This window comes from Ylistrum balloti, unplaced genomic scaffold, assembly GCF_031769215.1.
Source record: "Ylistrum balloti isolate Yb309-2 unplaced genomic scaffold, AGI_CSIRO_Ybal_v1 Utg369950, whole genome shotgun sequence".
Classification (NCBI taxonomy): domain Eukaryota; kingdom Metazoa; phylum Mollusca; class Bivalvia; order Pectinida; family Pectinidae; genus Ylistrum; species Ylistrum balloti.
In genome coordinates, this window is record NW_026782053.1 from 127,465 (window position 1) to 147,666 (window position 20,202).

The window sequence follows — 20,202 nt, forward strand, 5'->3', positions numbered from 1 at the left end:
CCATATCAGGAACAATATCTTAAGAAAATCTTGAAACGTATGATACCTTTGTATATATAAATTTATTCAATTCTATAATCGAGATATCGACATTTAACTATATTTTCACTTTTTTTTTTCTATTTTCGAAAATATCGAAAAATCGCCCCCCCTCCCCCAACCCCCTACCCCCACCCCCTTAAGAAACAGCTACACTAATTGACATATGATTCGATTTATCGATTTAGTCTGATCTGAATTCGATTAGAGGCAGAATAAGACAACCTCATTTGATAGGTAATATCAACCAAAATAACAAAGATTTTAACCATCTCACTGCTTCCATGTAGGGTTAGCAACATTGTATATACTCACATCACACGGAGATTGTCCAGGTGACTTAAACTGCCTTTCTCCAGAGTCTCTAAAGAGCATGGCCGTTTTCGAAGATCTCGGAAAAATCTGACAAGAAGAGATTAGTTATTACAAATTAAAGCTGTGTCTTTTTTCATACGAAGTGTAATAATTACCTAGTAAGTGTTCAGCTTAATAATCCGTTATTCACCAGGACAGAATAAAATTCAGGGTATCCGCTGATTAAATTAATATCATAACGTACAAACAACAGTTGATTCTAACTTGTCATACATTAAAGGACATTTGCTCCTCGTACAAATGGCCAAATCAAGTTTTCATATTCGCTCATTCGTTGTATCTACATTTACATCAGTGTGGTCGATTTACATTACAATAACCACATTTCCCGTTTGATAGAATATTTCTATCAAATCAAATATATGACATGATCTATTCTGTATCATCAAACGCTACAAACACTCAAAGTATTCACTCTGTCAGAATGATGCAATGGTATCAAACGTTGCTATGGATCGCAATTAGATCATGAGGTCACATGGATATTTAAAATTAGATTTGTGACGTTTTCAAATATGTAGCTTAACTTTGAGTCAATGATACTTTATGTACCAGTAATTATTCCTATGCAACTATCAGATTGATGGTCCTCGATCAACGCAATATGACGTCACAGAATGGTTACATTCAGAATGTGTAATTACCTCAGCATCGTAAAGCATGGTCTGAGATGAAGTTATAAAACTGGTTTTCCCACTAGGGGTTTGCTTGACATAACCTTGTATTCTTGAACCTATAGTTAACGACGTTTTCAAACTGCCCTGGAGACAAGTATGGACTAGTTGGATTTCAGATTCGTTTAGCCTTCAATCTTAAAATACCATCAAAATATTGGCGTGGAATGTATGAGGGGATATCAAAATATTTTGAGCCTTTTGGACCACCGATGGAAGACGCTAGGTGTTGAGAATAGGATGGTTGAAGAAGTTCATATCAACACTCATGCGCAGCTTCCATCGCATCTCGGTGGTGTGGACGGGTACGTCGTCCTCAATGGGTTTTTCTGTGACCTTTCTCTTTGATTCATTGGCGTTTCTGATTCGGTAGGTGAGTGTAAAACATTAATTGTGTTTCCGTAGGGCAAATAGTCGATGTGAATCACTCCTTTATTGTCCAAAAAATGATCGCGGTAACCTTCATGGTGGATCTGTTGGCTTTGATGTTCTTTTGGCCTTAGAGATGTGCCATGTTAAGATTCCATCGATTCCGGTTAACCCCAGGATCATAATGATGAAGTCAGGTTTCGCATTTCAACTCTGGAATGAATATCGTCTTGGTTGGCTTTGAACCGGATTTGCAAGGCTCCATTGATTGTGACCCTTGATCACTTCGTATAATTCGGAATAATTCTTGGTGAGACCGAACTTACATATACCTTGGATATGTGTAGTTTTGTCGTGAATGATGGGCCTATGTTAAAGACCGCTTGCTTCTTCTACTGAATCATAAAGAGTAAAGATGTTTTCCATTACTAGTTCATACAGTGTCAGTGTGTTCCTTCATCCAGCGTTTGATAGTAGTAGAAGAAGGGGAACAATTTCTTAAACGGTCACTACTCGCTTTTAAATCTGTTTGCCAGATTGACCCTCTGGGACTAGAACATTTGTCACCGCCCTGTACTTAGTTTTCCCCATTTTACCACGTCAAACAAGTCTCTGACAAGGTCCTTGTGAGTGAACATTCGAAGCCAGCGATATGATGCTTTATGAAATAAGAAGCTAAGGCGATAATATGAATAAATTTTGGTGCGTTTTACCATCCTACATTCAAAATATATAAGGATCAAAATTTTTTGATATCCTCATATATTCTAGCACTTGTGCTAAAAAAACAGTATATTGATTCTATGCTTGAGCAACACATATATATGTTTACTCTGTATCTGATGTATCAGATGTGAACAATAAAAAGCAGATGATGTATTAGGTAATCCCTTTCATATAACAGACAGCGTGCAGACGTGTGCCGCCTTTTCATTTTAAGTGCTTTTTAATTGTGCTTTCTCAAGGTCTTTCGGTTTAACATATGATATTGTATCGCTTTCCTTGATAACCCATCATCTTTTTGGCTGTTTTGTTGTCACATATTACGTTTAAAATGGATTCATTTGCACTCAGATATACATTTTTCATGACCGACTTCTTTGAGTATTTGAGTTTAACGGACTAGAGCGAAACAAAGCTGGAAAATACTTTTATTTTACTATTTAGTCCAGTGTGGATATCATTGTGAAAATGCTTATATCAACTCAGAGGAATCTTGGTATAATTTATAATATATGTGTTAATGCAGTTAGCTATATGCCAATGATATATATTTCAGACAAATGCAATCGGATATCAACTTCTGTGAAAGGCTATCGAAATTATAATCACATATAATGAATTGTTCCTATCTAGATCCATTGGCCCAGTTCTGGAGAGGGCGCTTTATAAGTTGCAATCACTCGATAAATAAACTTAGAAAGCTACAAAACACTAACAATGAAAGTCTTTACACGTTCTTTTCGTCTGCTTCAAATCTTCAAAGAAATTCGAACGACATTGCCGTCTATTTTTTTTCATAGGAATTTCACTTGAAGTGGAATATGACATCGAAAAATATAAAGGATGAGGGGGAAATGTGACGTTTTTTTTTTTTTGTCATTTAATGAAATCATATCTGCGATTATTAAAAATTTCCGACTTCTTATTACACTAAGAATTCGTATATTTCCCAATGGGATCGGTGTTAGTATCATTCCTCAAAATGCTTTATGGATTCGTTTTAGGGATCTGTCTTACTACAGGTTAGAACATAATTTCTGTTTAGATAATATTATATTATATTGTGAATGTATTTAATTCAAATCAAACATGTCCTCTGTACAAGATTAAGTGAAATAAGAGAAACCTCGACTTACATTTGAGTTAGACCAGGATACCTCCTGAAAGCTCCAGTGTGCAGTTTAGTAATGGCAGTTCCGCTCAGATACCTGAAATTATCAATAATACTATTTAGGACTCTCAGTATATGATAAAATATTGATGGAAACTGATAGATTGATGAAAACAATGACGAATTACAGGTTTCTTTATAACTAGACAAAACCAAAGTCCTTCGATTTACTGTAGTTTCCCAATGGACTACATATAACATAGATATTTTTTGTGAGTGAATTAAAAATTCCAAATTAATTTTTAAAAATATTGAATATACATGGAATCAAGCATAAAATAATGTATTTAAAAAATTTAGACGTCAGTTGGTTTTAAATCTCCTTGGATTCCGAGTTTACGGTCACCGGGAGAAGAATTAGGAGGAGAAGGAGGATGAGGAGATAGTATACAGCATTGGCTAACGGGCATGGAACTGATAGTCTGGAAACTGCTATGGTTACAGGATACAGGCACCTCACTCAGAAATCTATATTTTGTAGACAGATTGGGAACTGAATAGCCTAAGGTTATGAACTTTCGGTTTCAGATTTGATACCGAAAATACAAATGAAACCCAAAGGGTCAGACCATACTTTGGCAGCTGCTTTCGAACAACAAGACACATTGGTCTCCATATCGTTATGGAGACATCTCCAGATCTCACTGCCAGCCATGACCCACGTGTATTGTAGGATTTTCCGTTAGACAAATCGGGGAAATGTAACCTAATTTTGGAAGCAGTACATCAATGCAAGAAAAACCAACAACAACAAAAACAAACAAACAAAGAAAAAAACACACACACTAAGACAAGAGAGATAAAAATAAAATGAAGAGAATGGATATAGAAATAAAATGTAAAGTGCATTCAACGCCAGCAACTAGGAAATTTTATTTAAGCTATTGGAAAAATCTTCAAAGCAAACAAATCAAATCTATCTAAATAATTGTGTGTGGAGTTTATATGGAGAATCCGACGAGGGAAACTGAATTATATTTTTAACAAAAAAAAAAAAAAAAAACAAAACAAAAAAAGGAATTTAAAAGACAGTGAGAAGTGATTATTTTAATACATCAAATGATTACTAACAGTTATGTTTTGATCAGACTGGAGAGTCGGCATGGTTCAGACTGGAGGGTCTAGCCATGATTCAGACTGGAGAGTCTCGGCATGGTTCAGACTGGAGGGTCTCGGTATGATTCAGACTGGAGAGTCGGCATGGTTCAGACTGGAGGGTCTCGGTATGATTCAGACTGGAGAGTCGGCATGGTTCAGACTGGAGGGTCTAGCCATGATTCAGGCTGGAGAGTCTCGGCATGATTCAGACTGGAGGGTCTAGGCATGTTTCAGGCTGCAGGGTCTCGGTATGGTTCAGGCGGGAGGGTATCGGTATGATTCAGACTGGAGGGTCTCGGTATGGTTCAGGCTGGAGAGTCGGCATGGTTCAGACTGGAGGGTCTCGGTATGATTCAGATTGGAGGGTCTCGGTATGGTTCAGGCTGCAGGGTCTCGGTATGATTCAGACTGGAGGGTCTAGGCATGATTCAGGCTGCAGGGTCTCGGTATGATTCAGACTGGAGGGTCTCGGTATGATTCAGACTGGAGGGTCTCGGCATGGTTCAGGCTGGAGGGTCTCGTTATGGTTCAAACTGGAGGGTCTCGGCATGGTTCAGGCTGGAGGGTCTCGGTATGATTTAGGCTGGAGGGTCTAGGCATGATTCAGACTGGAGGGTCTCGGCATGGTTCAGGCTGGAGAGTCTCGGTATGGTTCAGACTGGAGGGTCTCGGCATGGTTCAGGCTGGAGGGTCTCGGTATGATTCAGGCTGGAGGGTCTCGGTATGATTCAGGCTGCAGAGTCTCGGTATGATTCAGACTGGAGGGTCTCGGCATGGTTCAGGCTGGAGAGTCTCTGTATGGTTCAGACTGGAGGGTCTCGGCATGGCTCAGGCTGGAGGGTCTCGGTATGATTCAGGCTGCAGAGTCTCGGTATGATTCAGACTGGAGGGTCTCGGCATGGTTCAGGCTGGAGGGTCTCGGTATGGTTCAGGTTGGAGATACTCGGCATGGTTCAGACTGGAGGGTCTCGGCATGGTTCAGGCTGGAGGGTCTCGGTATGATTCAGGTTGGAGAGTCTCGGTATGATTCAGACTGGAGGGTCTCGGCATGGTTCAGGCTGGAGGGTCTCGGTATGATTCAGGTTGGAGATACTCGGCATGGTTCAGACTGGAGGGTCTCGGCATGGTTCAGGATGGAGGGTCTCGGTATGATTCAGGTTGGAGAGTCTCGGCATGATTCAGACTGGAGGGTCTCGGTATGATTCAGGTTGGAGAGTCTCGGTATGATTCAGACTGGAGGGTCTCGGCATGGTTCAGGCTGGAGGGTCTCGGTATGATTCAGGCTGGAGGGTCTCGGTATGGTTCAGGTTGGAGATACTCGGCATGGTTCAGACTGGAGGGTCTCGGCATGGTTCAGGATGGAGGGTCTCGGTATGATTCAGGTTGGAGAGTCTCGGCATGATTCAGACTGGAGGGTCTAGGCATGATTCAGACTGGAGGGTCTCGGTATGGTTCAGGCTGGAGGGTCTCGGTATGATTCAGGTTGGAGAGTCTCGGCATGATTCAGACTGGAGGGTCTCGGTATGGTTCAAGCTGGAGGGTCTCGGTATGGTTCAGGCTGGAGAGTCTCGGCATGATTCACACTGGAGGGTCTCGGTATGGTTCAAGCTGGAGAGTCTCGGCATGATTCAGACTGGAGGGTCTAGGCATGATTCAGGCTGCAGGGTCTCGGTATGGTTCAGGCTGGAGAGTCTCGGCATGATTCAGACTGGAGGGTCTAGGCATGATTCAGGCTGCAGGGTCTCGGCATGGTTCAGACTGGAGAGTCTCGGTATGATTCAGACGGGAGGGTCTAGGCATGATTCAGGCTGGAGGGTCTCGGTATGATTCAGACTGGAGAGTCTCGGTATGGTTCAGACTGGAGAGTCTCGGTATGATTCAGACTGGAGGGTCTAGGCATGATTCAGGCTGGAGGGTCTCGGTATGATTCAGGCTGCAGAGTCTCGGTATGATTCAGTCTGGAGGGTCTAGGCATGATTCAGGCTGGAGGGTCTCGGTATGATTCAGGCTGGAGAGTCTCGGCATGGTTCAGACTGGAGAGTCTCGGTATGATTCAGACTGGAGGGTCTAGGCATGATTCAGGCTGGAGGGTCTCGGTATGATTCAGGCTGCAGAGTCTCGGTATGGTTCAGACTGGAGGGTCTCGGTATGGTTCAGGCTGGAGAGTCTCGGCATGATTCAGACTGGAGGGTCTCGGTATGGTTCAGGCTGGAGGGTCTCGGTATGATTCAGGCTGGAGAGTCTCGGCATGATTCAGGCTGCAGAGTCTCGGTATGGTTCAGGCTGGAGAGTCTCGGTATGATTCAGACTGGAGGGTCTAGGCATGATTCAGGCTGGAGGGTCTCGGTATGATTCAGACTGGAGAGTCTCAGCATGGTTCAGACTGGAGGGTCTAGGCATGATTCAGGCTGCAGGGTCTCGGTATGGTTCAGGTTGGAGAATCTCGGTATGATTCAGACTGGAGGGTCTAGGCATGATTCAGGCTGGAGGGTCTCGGTATGATTCAGGCTGCAGAGTCTCGGTATGATTCAGTCTGGAGGGTCTAGGCATGATTCAGGCTGGAGGGTCTCGGTATGATTCAGGCTGGAGAGTCTCGGCATGGTTCAGACTGGAGAGTCTCGGTATGATTCAGACTGGAGGGTCTAGGCATGATTCAGGCTGAAGGGTCTCGGTATGATTCAGGCTGCAGAGTCTCGGTATGGTTCAGACTGGAGGGTCTCGGTATGGTTCAGGCTGGAGAGTCTCGGCATGATTCAGACTGGAGGGTCTCGGTATGGTTCAGGCTGGAGGGTCTCGGTATGATTCAGGCTGGAGAGTCTCGGCATGATTCAGGCTGCAGAGTCTCGGTATGGTTCAGACTGGAGAGTCTCGGTATGATTCAGACTGGAGGGTCTAGGCATGATTCAGGCTGGAGGGTCTCGGTATGATTCAGACTGGAGAGTCTCAGCATGGTTCAGACTGGAGGGTCTAGGCATGATTCAGGCTGCAGGGTCTCGGTATGGTTCAGGTTGGAGAATCTCGGTATGATTCAGACTGGAGGGTCTAGGTATGATTCAGACTGGAGGGTCTCGGTATGATTCAGGCTGCAGAGTCTCGGTATGGTTCAGGCTGGAGGGTCTAGGCATGATTCAGACTGGAGAGTTTCGGCATGATTCAGACTGGAGAGTTTCGGCATGATTCAGACTGGAGAGTCTCGGCATTATTCAGGCTGCAGAGTCTCGGCATAATTCAGGCTGGAGGGTCCCGGTTGATTCCGGTTGGTGGTTCCCGGCGTAAAGTATTTTGATTAATGAAATATAAACTATTTATTTTACAACAGTTACAAAAACAATTTATTTCATCATAAGTCTTGTTATCCCAGTTATAAGTGCGCAAGGTGTCTTATTTTGAGAGGAAAACAGAATGTCCTACGAAAACCCACGTGGTCGGGCAGGTGACCTCTTACCTTTTCACGTCCGGTCTGGGAATCGGACCCAGGACGAGTAGGGGGAAAGGCGAGCTCATTACCACTGGGACACCTGATCAACGAGGTGAGTATTTTGGTTGTAGTGTTAAAACAGTTTTCTTGATGTCATTGACCGCTAGTGATGACCGCTCGTGACTTGAGCTATCGATTTTATAACCACAATGAAGACAACAAGTATATTGTTTGGTCGTCGTGTGTCTGCCCAAACAGTCCGCTACATGTTGGAAGCTGTGTTCCTTCATTGAACCAATTTCGTTGTGACGTCACCATGATAATCAGCATAACTGGCCCGAGTTCACCGGCGTTGGACCTTCCAAGAATAAAACTTTTGTGGCGGAAGTGTAATGGCGCTTTATGTGGGGGAAATCTTACCAGATTTGTTATGGCCTAAGGCAATAAAATCGGCATTTGATATTCGATCGAAATTTCAAGACCTGGTTGTTCTGCTATTTCCAGCAGGATAACACACCAGATCACGATAGCCACTTCAACAGAACTTTCCAGCAGCAGAATTACTTGCATATGTTAGATTGACCGTCGAAATCCCTAACTTGTCCAGATAAGTCAAAACTGCAATGCCTTTTACCAGGAAAACGTTTGCCATAACTGTTACTGAGGGTGTTACCTTTGAAACTGACCCCAACGTCCTTTTATTTACTATAGTATGAAATCAACTGAATATAACGTTTTGTAACTGGCGATGACATTATTTTTATCTAAATTGATAATTCACATTAAAGGGATGAATTAATGAATTAATGAATCGATTGCAACTCGACATAGTTTTAGCTTTATCCTAAGGTAAAGAACCGCTCTGTGAACGATAACGTTACCAACTTCAAGTTACGTGCCAAATCCAAAGCCATACAGATACACAACGAACACTACCGTTTTATTTCTCTGTCAATCGATCGTATTCCAGTTATTAGGTATCAATTAATTTGCTTCAAGGTTTGAAAGTGAGTAATTAAAAGAGTTGAATGAAATAGAACATGACGTTTGGATTTGTAAATCACTCAGTTTTCAGCTTTTTTTCTTTCGTCTAAGTGCGATAACGACCGCACTACAATGACTTTGCAAGTGTAAAGTCTTCATTATAGCAATAACAAGGCAGGCAGGGGAATCGAGTCTCATCATCCGTTCTTGGATTTTAACTCTTAACATGTCGTTTATAGATTTTTTTTATAACATGAAGATAGACTCTCTATATACTAACACTCCTGGATACAACAAGTAGGATTTGCATCCAAGTTGACGCTGATGCGGGTCTCACATTTAGATAACATATATTTCCACGAGAAAAGGAGAAAATTCTATCTACACCTAAACTTGTTTCGAGTACTTCCATCGTCCACGGGAGGGATATCACTAGAGATCATCACAATACTAATGCCAAAAGTGATGCAACCAAATGACCATAACTCTGGATCATGTAAATCGGGCACCATACGTAAAGTTAAAAGTGCTGGAATGAAATTATTTCTGAAGTTCCTGCTAACAAGTGGAAAATGTCTATCACTAGCTGTAAACCGGAAGTAGAATTCAACCTTTATCAAGTTTGCTATAAATGGTGTCAATCGTCCTGAAACCTTACTCATTCGATGAATACTAATAACTCCATGTGGTCAATTTTTTTGTATTTAATTCATCTATTTTATGTAGAAGTAAGGTTTTGTGCGCTCAACTACATATGCGACCCCAGGTACTCATCAAATCGTGTTTATAGTCGCAGATCAAACACGCTCTCCTGAACGGCGCCGTAAAGTATTGGCAATGTTCTTTGGTATTATGACGTCAGCATTGGCCTATTGGTCTAGTATCGTTTGCTTATGAGACAATAAAGACCTTTATGGTAATCTCTCTTTTATATACCAACGTAGATTTCACAAGGGCAGTACACTGTTGTATTTATCAAAAGGACCGAAAAACATTTGCGAGTCAGACGAACGTTGACATGAAATGCATGACTTTGAAGGAGAAATAAACATGGGTGTAGACCAATATATCTACATATCTATAAACTTTGATATATATTTGATGTTACAATCATTTCGTGGAACGTTTCCTAACTCTGTCTGGTACCTATTGGGCGATATTGGTGAGTTAGTCAAATCTTTTGCTTCCCTCTGTCTAGTGAACTGAATTTCATTTTGATAATTGAGTCAGAATATTTATATAGTGATCAGGAATACTTGAAACAATAAAAAAAAAAAAAAAAAAAAACAACAACAAAAAACGAAAGACAAAACAAACAAACAAACAAATAAACAAACGTAAAATCTAAATTTTAAAGTTTACTTACCTGAGGTGATATATTTTCGTGAAAAAGAGGCTGTTTGTGATATTATTCAAGCTGATTGATTTGATTGGGAAAAAAAATCCAAACTTTTAAAAGTAAGAGATTATTGTAAGTGGTATTAAATATTATTTTTGTACGACGTAAAATACTTTTTTAATTATATTTAGGTTGAAATATTGCCCTAAAGCTATGTCAATCATCTCTATAACGCTCTTTCCGGTGCAAAACTCGCACTGACATTCCATTTCCGGTTTACAATTTGAACACTCCACCTCAATTATAGAGCTTTGTAACAGTAAGAGTAGACACTATATGCGTGAGAAGGGATTATTGATCTAGAGATATCACCGATAGACAAACATTGTATTATCACAGTGAAGAATATTCAGGGGAAATGAAAAACCCTCCCTGAGAAACGGAGACAGCCGATACCGTTTCGATGTTTACTTCAAACTTGAAAATGACCTGTTGTGGCTTGGAGTTCCTCGACCTAGATATAGCCTTTCTCAAATTTATATATTGCTCCGCCTTGAGTGAAATGGTGAAAACAAAGGTAATCAGAGGATTGGTTCCACACTTCCCGTGATACACTGTTCAATTTGTTTTCTGATTAATCTATGTATGTGTATATAACAGAGCATCGAAATCGGAAATGTTCTAATCTTTTATTTTTTTATTTTGTCGGGAATCGACTTGGCATGGGCGGAAATTTCTTCACGTTGTTTATATGTTCTAGACCCAGTAGGGTGTTTAGTGGCTTGCTTTAATTAACCTGTGATTTCCGCGTCGCTTCGACTTTTAGTCGGCAAGCACTCCATTTCTATCATCGGAGTTATTCTTCTCAACTGAACAGACAATGATATTCATGGAAAACGTGCACTGCTCTGTCTCCTCTGTTATTACCAAGCTCACTTGACCTTCTGGGTGAGAGGAGGTGGAGGGGGGAGGGAAGGAAATCATACAGATGAGGGTGACTTCTAGACCTTAGACAACCATAAATAATGGACAATTCTAGCAGTGCATCAAGCAGAGCGTGTGGAAACCAGCTTTAGCCTTGGGGACTCTCGAATCACATCAAAGAATACAGATTAGGTTTACATGGGAAAGATCATTGTTTGTAAAACAAAACATGATTGATGCGGTATTGTAGTATTTCACACGTTCAGCAACAAAAGCATTGGTCAACATTACACCCACATGTACGTGGTTCAAGTATGGTTCAATCTAATGTTAATTAAGTAAATTTGTCTTTCACGACGAATTTGACCAGAATACGTATGTATGCATTTACATTATCATTTCAATTAAAAAGAATTATTTAAAGCAAAGCCCATGAATAAAGACAAACAATGAATAATATATTCCTGTGTACAAGTTATGTAACGTTAAAATAATTTTGTTTTTTTAAATAGTCGCTTAATCAGTCAGTCTTGGCACAAATTACATAATTAATCAATTAATGTCTTTGAATTAAATTGATTTGAGAAACAGACTCATCACTTCATCACTGAGACAAAGCAAATATTTATTTGGTTGTTGTATATCCTGTTCTCATTTGAAAACGTGACATCACTAATCTGGATTGACCAAGGTTTACATGGCGGGTGTCGTCGATGAAGCAGAAGACGCTTACTCTTCAGGAACTCCTGGTTTTATTCCTCTTGTACTTTTTCAAGAGAGTTTGAGTTTGGATTATGATTATGTTGACATATCGGCATAATCTTGTTGTTTCAATTGACCATACAAAACATTTTTAAAACCCTAACGTTTTGTTATTAACGTTAATAAAACTCCTATCTCGCCGTATTTTATCTCAGCTTAAAATAAACATAATATTAATCACTTAATTCGAGAACATATGAAGTAAATATGGATAAACACTTAACAGGAATCATTCTTTCTGTGCAGTCATTTGTTTATCTGAGTTTCTGTAGTCTTTCTGCAACTCAAGTTGCAATACAAATGGAGACGATTTCGACAGTATTGAAGTGTTATCTCACTGAAATGGCATAGGCAGATCCAGTGAAAAGACACTTCGGCCAGTTAGATGATTATTTTCGCGATCAAAGCAAAGGTTCTTAGAGAAGAGAGGAAAAGATCAAAGCGTAGCCATGAAAACAACAAGTCCATGGCTTCACACTCGTCAACTGTTCATTAAATGGAAGATTGGTTCTGTTTTCGATCACTGACAAGAAACTTAACTAAGCTTTGACTTTCACGATATTTAACAAACATAATGCTTAAGAATTGAAAATAAATCAACCATCTCCTCTATTTCGAAAAAAGAGACAAAACCGCAGTTATTGGAATAAACACTTGACAAACTATTGTTTACCGTTTGACAGATTTTTTTTTATTATATCAGCTGTCAAGCGCAGAAAGTCGTCAGAATATTTGTAAACAACTTCCAAAAAGAAAAATGGGCGCGTGAATGTATTGCCGCTAGGCGTCGCCACTTTAAATATATGACAAATTCGTAAAGTTGTTTGATCTACTTGATAATGAATGCGCCGGCAGTCATATATCTATTTTCCGATAAAATGTTTCCATTGCAATAACAGTACACGTGATAAAAAAGGGAAGGAAATATGATAGATACGTTTTCGTCAATAATGGCCGAGTATTGCTTTATTGAATTGCCCAACAAAGAAATGTTATTGTTTCGATAATGACGTCACCGAGTTTACGTAAGGATTGACAGATACGAGGTCATTGTTCCTACACAAATAATGGCTGGAAAATGGACCAGGCACTTTAAAAATACTGATAAGTCTTACGTTAAGTAAATAGGGAAGTTATTAATCGTTTCTTATGTAAATGTACAGCTGTTGAAATTGACTCTTTTCATGGGCACGGCTGGAGTTGTTGTGTGTATCGTAGAGACGAAACATTTGTAAAGTCTGCCTGGAGAAAATTGTCTGGGTCGTTTCTACAGCGTGGGCTGAGGGACCGAGAAGCCTGAGCTGGGGTGGGGATAATTTATAGTGTGGAAATGAGGCACGGAACTGGGTAACGGCGTGTTCATGATTTGTGTATTCACGTGTTTCCTTGTTTCATTTTCACGGTTGATAAAATCACAAGTCATAAACAACAAACAGAATTATAAATTTTCGTAACATAAGCCAAGTACAAACAAGTGCTTTGTAGAATTTCCATTTCCATCTTTACATGAAAAAATGTCACCCATTTCATAATCATGATACATGTAGCTTTTGTTTCAGAAGACGCCGCGTTGATGAGTGATTTACAGGGTAGGAACATTATCGCACTGAGCTAATGTTGCTTTTAACATACACGTACTTAATATTGGTAGTAAATCAACACCGTGCTGAAGGAAGAAAATATTAGATGTTTCCTTACCAAAATCATTCCCGTAAACATGCGTATTCGAAAAAGGAGCGAAAATCGAGGATAAAATTTTTGTCGGGCGTGAAGGAACGTTACATGTAGGGCGTGAAGGAACGTTACTTGTAGGGCGTGAAGGAACGTTACTTGTAGGGAGTAAAGGAACGTTACATGTAGGGCGTGAAGGAACGTTACTTGTCAGGCGTTGAAGAACGTTACTTATCGGGCGTGAAGGAACGTTACACGTAGGGCGTGAAGGAACGTTACTTGTAGGGCGTGAAGGAACGTTACTTGTAGGGCGTGAAGGAACGTTACATGTAGGGCGTGAAGGAACGTTACATGTAGGGCGTGAAGGAACGTTACTTGTAGGGCGTGAAGGAACGTTACATGTAAGGCGTAGGGCGTGAAGGAACGTTACATGTAGGGCGTGAAGGAACGTTACATGTAGGGCGTGAAGGAACGTTACATGTAGGGCGTGAAGGAACGGTACATGTAGGGCGTAAAGAAACGGTACATGTAGGGCGTGAAGGAACGTTACATGTAGGGCGTGAAGGAACGTTACATGTAGGGCGTGAAGGAACGTTACATGTAGGGCGTGAAGGAACGGTACATGTAGGGCGTGAAGGAACGTTACATGTAAGGCGTGAAGGAACGTTACATGTAGGACGTGAAGGAACGTTACATATAGGGCGTGAAGGAACGTTACATGTAGGGCGTGAAGGAACGTTACATGTAGGGCGTGAAGGAACGTTACTTGTAGGGCGTGAAGGAACGTTACATGTAGGGCGTGAAGGAACGTTACATGTAGGGCGTGAAGGAACGTTATTTGTAGGGAGTGAAGTAACGTTACATGTAGGGCGTGAAGGAACGTTACTTGTAGGGCGTGAAGGAACGTTACATGTAGGGCGTGAAGGAACGTTACATGTAGGGCGTGAAGGAACGTTACATGTAGGGCGTGAAGGAACGTTACATGTAGGGCGTGAAGGAACGTTACTTGTAGGGCGTGAAGGAACGCTACTTAAAAATACGCGTTTCCAGAAAACAATTTAAATAAAATAATTTAAGATATTTTAATTAACTTCTTCAAATGTCGACGACTGTATAGTAAGTTTTACGTGTGGAACGATATCGTTTCAACTTCTGAATATCTACAACCTTATATAAACTAAGTAGAATTTTGCTTCTTCGGCCACAAACTCACGTGTAAAATTACAAATATGGTGGGTGCGTCAAGTATTCTCTTAATAGATTGAGAGGTAGACTGTGCTTTAAATTTTGAAATAAACAAATAATTTATGCCGAAATTGTAAAATCTTCAAACGTATTAACCAAAATATTCCTCGAAAATGAATATTTGTGATGACAAGGTTGAAATATTATCGTAAACTTTGTTGATATTTTCAAAATTGTTTTTGAGACATGATAAAAGAATACATAACACCACATATATAAAGATATAACATATGATGTGAAGCTTTGATTTTGTCATGAAATGTTGGTAAGGAAAGAAATAAAAATTCACTATTACAGCAGAGACTGGAATTGTCTTCATATTGATATGATAAAACATATTTTTGTGTACTTATAGCTATGGTTACAGAGGTACTTTGGTGAATTTCGGCAAACGCATAATAACTAGTTTGTAATGTACATGTACTGCTTTTATTTTCGGTTCTTTCCTTGGAAGGGAAAAACAAATTTATAAATATATATATGTATATATCTGCTCATTATGTTACAAAAGACTACTATGTCATAAATTCCATATTTGAATCAACACCCCCCCTCCCCATTACCAAAGACAGTTACGATAACTATAAATGGTCGAACTTCATTTTTCATTTTTTTTTATTATAAGGTAAATGATCAATATGGTTTGATCGCTTGATCTTGTTTAATTGCCAATTCTTAACAGATTGCTTATGTTTACGAGCTAACTACTAAACTGACACTGATTGGCTGGTAACGGTCCGCATTTGATTGGCTGTACTTATGTATGAATACATAACAATTAAGTACAAGATACCTGGGTTTTTTTCATAGATTAATTAATGTGCTTCAAAGCGAGGTTTCAGATAACTCCGCAATGACGTGTAAGATGAACTACCGCATCTATCTGTAAATTGTTACTAGACAATAACACATAACGTGTAGCGTTCTTCTTGTGGCTGTTACACAATCCGTTCGGCAAAATAAAATACCAGTTCAAAGAGTGGGAGTGACTAGACCCTAATCAGAATAGGCATCACCCGACACCGTTACACGAGAAGGAATAATTAGCGTGGCCTCCCCTTCTGATATTGATGTCAGAAATTATCTTTTGAAAATGACACAGCATTCGGTAAGATCGAAATGTCACCGAATACGTTGCAGTCCAATTGCGGATTCGTTTTGTATTGCGTCGAAATTGGATGTGTGTGAAGACAGCAGAAAACATTTCATATCGGAGTTCAATTGATTTTAATGGTACGACGTTAATAGTCAACTGATCTTAATGGTACTACGTTATTAGTCAATTTATTATAATGGTACGATGTTAATGGTCAATAAGTCGACAAATCAATTGTTTACTTTTTTTAAATCGAAATATTTACATAATTTTCCTTTGTTATATCATTGGTGGTCGATGCGAACTTTGCTGTGCTCCTTAGAATCCCATTACAGTTTAAACAGCTTTCGCTTACTCATCTGACAAAAATATAGTTCGTGTGTCACAAATCTTTTCCATAATTGGCTTTATCATAGTTAGAGTGCATATCACATAAGTCGTTCGTCAAGTTGGAAGCACCATCAATACAATATCCCGTACCTACATGTATTCTCAGTTACCAATCCCGAGCACGAGAACTTTAAGGTTTCCTAAAAATCATGTTTTGATAATTTTGAGACAGTCATCATATATCTTAAATACATATCTCGTGAGGGGGCGTTTAATCATTTATGTCCGATCCTCTTGTCACTTGTATGGCATCAGAATGTTGGCTCGCCGCCGAAAAAAAATCTTCGGTATGACACTTAGCGGAACAACGAAACGATTATACATGTTCTGTCCCTGCTAAATAACGATGCCATTTGTTTCGTCGCGCTGCGGTCTTCTGTGGTATGTGGCGATGACAGAAAGAAAATCATCGTTATTTTGCAAATGGGTCATTTGATAATATTTTAAATATATGTTAAACTATTTGCGAATTTCAATTTTAACTGAACTCTCGAGAAGCACTTTTAAATTTCGGAAAAATGAGATCGAAATTAATCTAATAAATCAGGGTTGAAAAAGAAATTCGTGTAATATCTTGTAATTGTGAGTGGTCAAGAGAACGAAACCGAAGATGATGGAGTCTTCCGCCTCGTTCGGGAAGTCTTAGAGCGACTGAGACGGTAGCCCCGCCTAACAGATTCTGAGCAACTTCTAAGTCTGCCAAGCCGGACTTGGCGCCGGCGCGTTGATGTCTATCTGATTATATTCCGACAACAAACTTAATATATGTCGCTATTCAATGTAATATACAGGGACAGAAATAAGGGAAAATTATCTGTAACACTTTGCTATAAATTACTTCCTGTCATAAGGAAGGAAACCTTATGTAGAATCAGATTTCGCGATCGATCTGAAACTTGAAAATTTGAAATCATTAACACAAGATTGATATTCGTATCTTATATCACTTTTCTCATTTAAAAAAAAATTCAAAATTTCAACCCTTAATATAACATGTAAAGAAATCATATCAACTAAAAAATTAAGAAAAGAAAAAGAGGCCGGTTTTAGCTGACTCCGAACTGAACATAGCTATGATCTTAAGTGATTAAACATTCACTTTAACAAAAGTCGCAATGGTCTCATCTGGAAATATTCTATCTCTTTGTGCGATATGAAGCTTGACGTGTATGATGCTCGTTAGTATGACTAGTCGATACGTGATTGTTCATCTCGATCGGGAAAGTGACGTTACTTACTTGGATTGACCAGAATTTACATAGCAGGAGTCGTCGATGTAGTAGAAGACGCTTACTCTTCCGGAACATATGGTCTTAATTTTCTTCTGTCTCCAAATATTTTTTTTTCTTTTGTTAATATTTTGCTTTAGTTTGATTGAATTTGAGCTTGAATACAGATTCTGTTGACATGTCGGTATTTTCTTTGTTGTTTTTTATGAGAAAAGGTAGATAGAATTATTACCGATGAAGGGAAGGTGTGAACGTTTCAAGTACTGTAGTACTGAACAAAGTATTGATAGTATTGTACTGAAGTACTTCACCAATCGAATTCCTTAAATTTATGCAACAAGCTCTCTGATTGGCAGAGCCAAGTCTAGATCGATTGTGGGTGGAGCCAGGTGAAAAAATACTGTGCAGACATCGGCATTTTACAAACACTCGACTGTCGCGAGAGGTTAATTGGAAGAGTCCAAGTCACAGGTGGCTTCAGATCAGACCTAATTGGGTTGTCCCATTTGTTTCGTTCTACACCTAATGATTTGCTTTTTCGATGATACAACGAGAAAACGAAAGTTACTCAGTACTAAACTAATTTACGTACAAAATATATATCAACAGGTTAGATCACTGGGACCGGAGAATTCATAACATCTTAACAGTGAATATAGTCATATAGTCATTCCGTACTAGTTTTAGGGGGGTGGGGGGGGGGAGGGGGGAGGGTTGGCTCAAAATATTTCGGTTTAAGCCCAAGCTCTATTATATGTAACAAAGAATGACGAATTACCTGGGACCTCCTGATATATGCCGATAATTCATACTGCATTAAAAAATAAAGGAATTCTGTGGTCCCATATATTTTTTATTTTATTTTTTATCTTTCCATCGAAAATTATACATATCCGCAACATGTGAAAAAACTTTGAAGTTGGTTGGGCGGAATATCTAGAGCATTTACTACTGCAAGTTCCAGAAATTCTGACACAAGTCGGGTATTTGCCCGAAGCCTCTGTCTCATGACATTGAATACATATTCAGTTACGTTGTATTCCGGGGAATAAGGCGGCTGAAAAACCAGGGACACGCCATATTCTTTCAGCATATTTCTTAAAATGCGCTCTCCCTGTCTATGGTGATGGAATCCACAATTATCCATCACAACCACATCGCCTTGTACAAAAACAGGATTCCCCATATCGTTCGTATCGGACATAATTTCGTCGAAGAAAATTTTGCGTACTGTTGCCGTCGTCGGACATTTTTCCAGCGATTACTTAGTAATTGTTATGTAACTGATAGTGTACATTAACTCCGCCTACCGGAACAAATTGGGTGTCAGATCAACTATTCAGGTTGTCTAAACTCCGCCCCCGACCAATCACAGAGGTCGTTGTATACTTGACTCTTTTATTTGAATACTTCAATACAATAGTATCAATACTTTGTTCAATACTATAGTAAGTGTGTCGTTCACACCTTCCCTTCATCGGTAGTAAAGATAAGAAACAACGTTATCCAAAGATGAACTCCTTTTTTATAGTTTCATTCACACATTAACACATCTCAATATTCATTTTTCAAGACGAGAGTCGTTCGAAATAAGAAAGTTTGAAGAAAAATAATGGAAGTTTAAATGAAATATCATTGTTTGAAGGGTGATTAATTCTAAGCAAGAAAAAAAAACAAAACAAAAAAACAAAGATGTTGCAATATTTTCTATACACTTGCACTGCTTGTACATCAGGGATAATGTTCCATATTCAACGATCAAATCAAGATCTTTTTTTTTCTGTTTGTATCCGATATAGTGAAGCTCTTCTCCTGAACTACGGTGTTTGTAATTATAAGTTCTTTTCCGTTAAATCCGGAATTTGGTATAATTATATAAATTACTTTAAGCAAAAATCTTAATAACAAACTTGATTATATTTCAATGTCATGAAAGGTTCTTATATACTTTTAAGAAGAATGACGCCGTGGATGAGAAATCCGAGACCGTCCCTTGATATCACGTGCTAGTAATTTCACTAGAGGCTTGTTGGACAACACGGAAAACAGATCATTAGACATCTTAAGAGTTTTAATTCAAATCACGTTGGGTATCTTAGGTTATATAGCATGTTATTTTAGACGAAGATTAAAAATTTACCATCACCCTTTGCAAACGTCTTCAATTTCAAATTACATCGGAAATATAGACTATTTTGTTGTGTGTTTAAAACACTGTTTCTCCGATGTGCTATTTCACACTTGTCAGCCCCGGTAAGAGTAATTGATTCCCAAAATTACAGTAGCAGGTACGCATACCACTTACAGGTGTGTTCCCCGAACGACTACTCCTGTAATTGACACCTAATTATCTGGAGGTGTTGAGGGGCTCTCAGTGGGGAATAGGCATAAAGTTTACCTGTAAACATCTTACCTGTACAAACAAGTCTTATTACAAAATGACACAAGATAAGCTCAGGTGCATAAACTATATATTTTATCATAGCATAGTATTGTAACAAATGTATGTAGCACATTAAATATGATATTATATATTTATATTGCACATGTATTGAATACAACTGGAGTTAATTAAAGATATTGACAGATAGATTAAAAAAGATTTCTGTTACAATTAACCTATTCAACATATTTCAATATGACTGGAACAGTTATCCGAGATGGATGAGTTGGGATGCAGAATCTACATATGTCA

At 39.3% G+C, this 20,202-nt stretch overlaps 1 protein-coding gene across 1 annotated transcript in view; it reads right to left on the minus strand.

Annotated features, from left to right (window-relative positions):
• The window catches only part of LOC132547365 (follicle-stimulating hormone receptor-like), a 78,425-nt gene that overhangs the window by 19,421 nt on the left and 38,802 nt on the right, over nt 1–20,202 (minus strand). The window contains exons 2-3 of the mRNA XM_060211126.1: nt 3,317–3,388; nt 355–441 (exon numbers count right to left, since the gene is read on the minus strand). Coding sequence (XP_060067109.1) covers nt 355–441; nt 3,317–3,388 — 159 coding nt within the window. The remainder of the gene's footprint in view (nt 1–354; nt 442–3,316; nt 3,389–20,202) is intronic.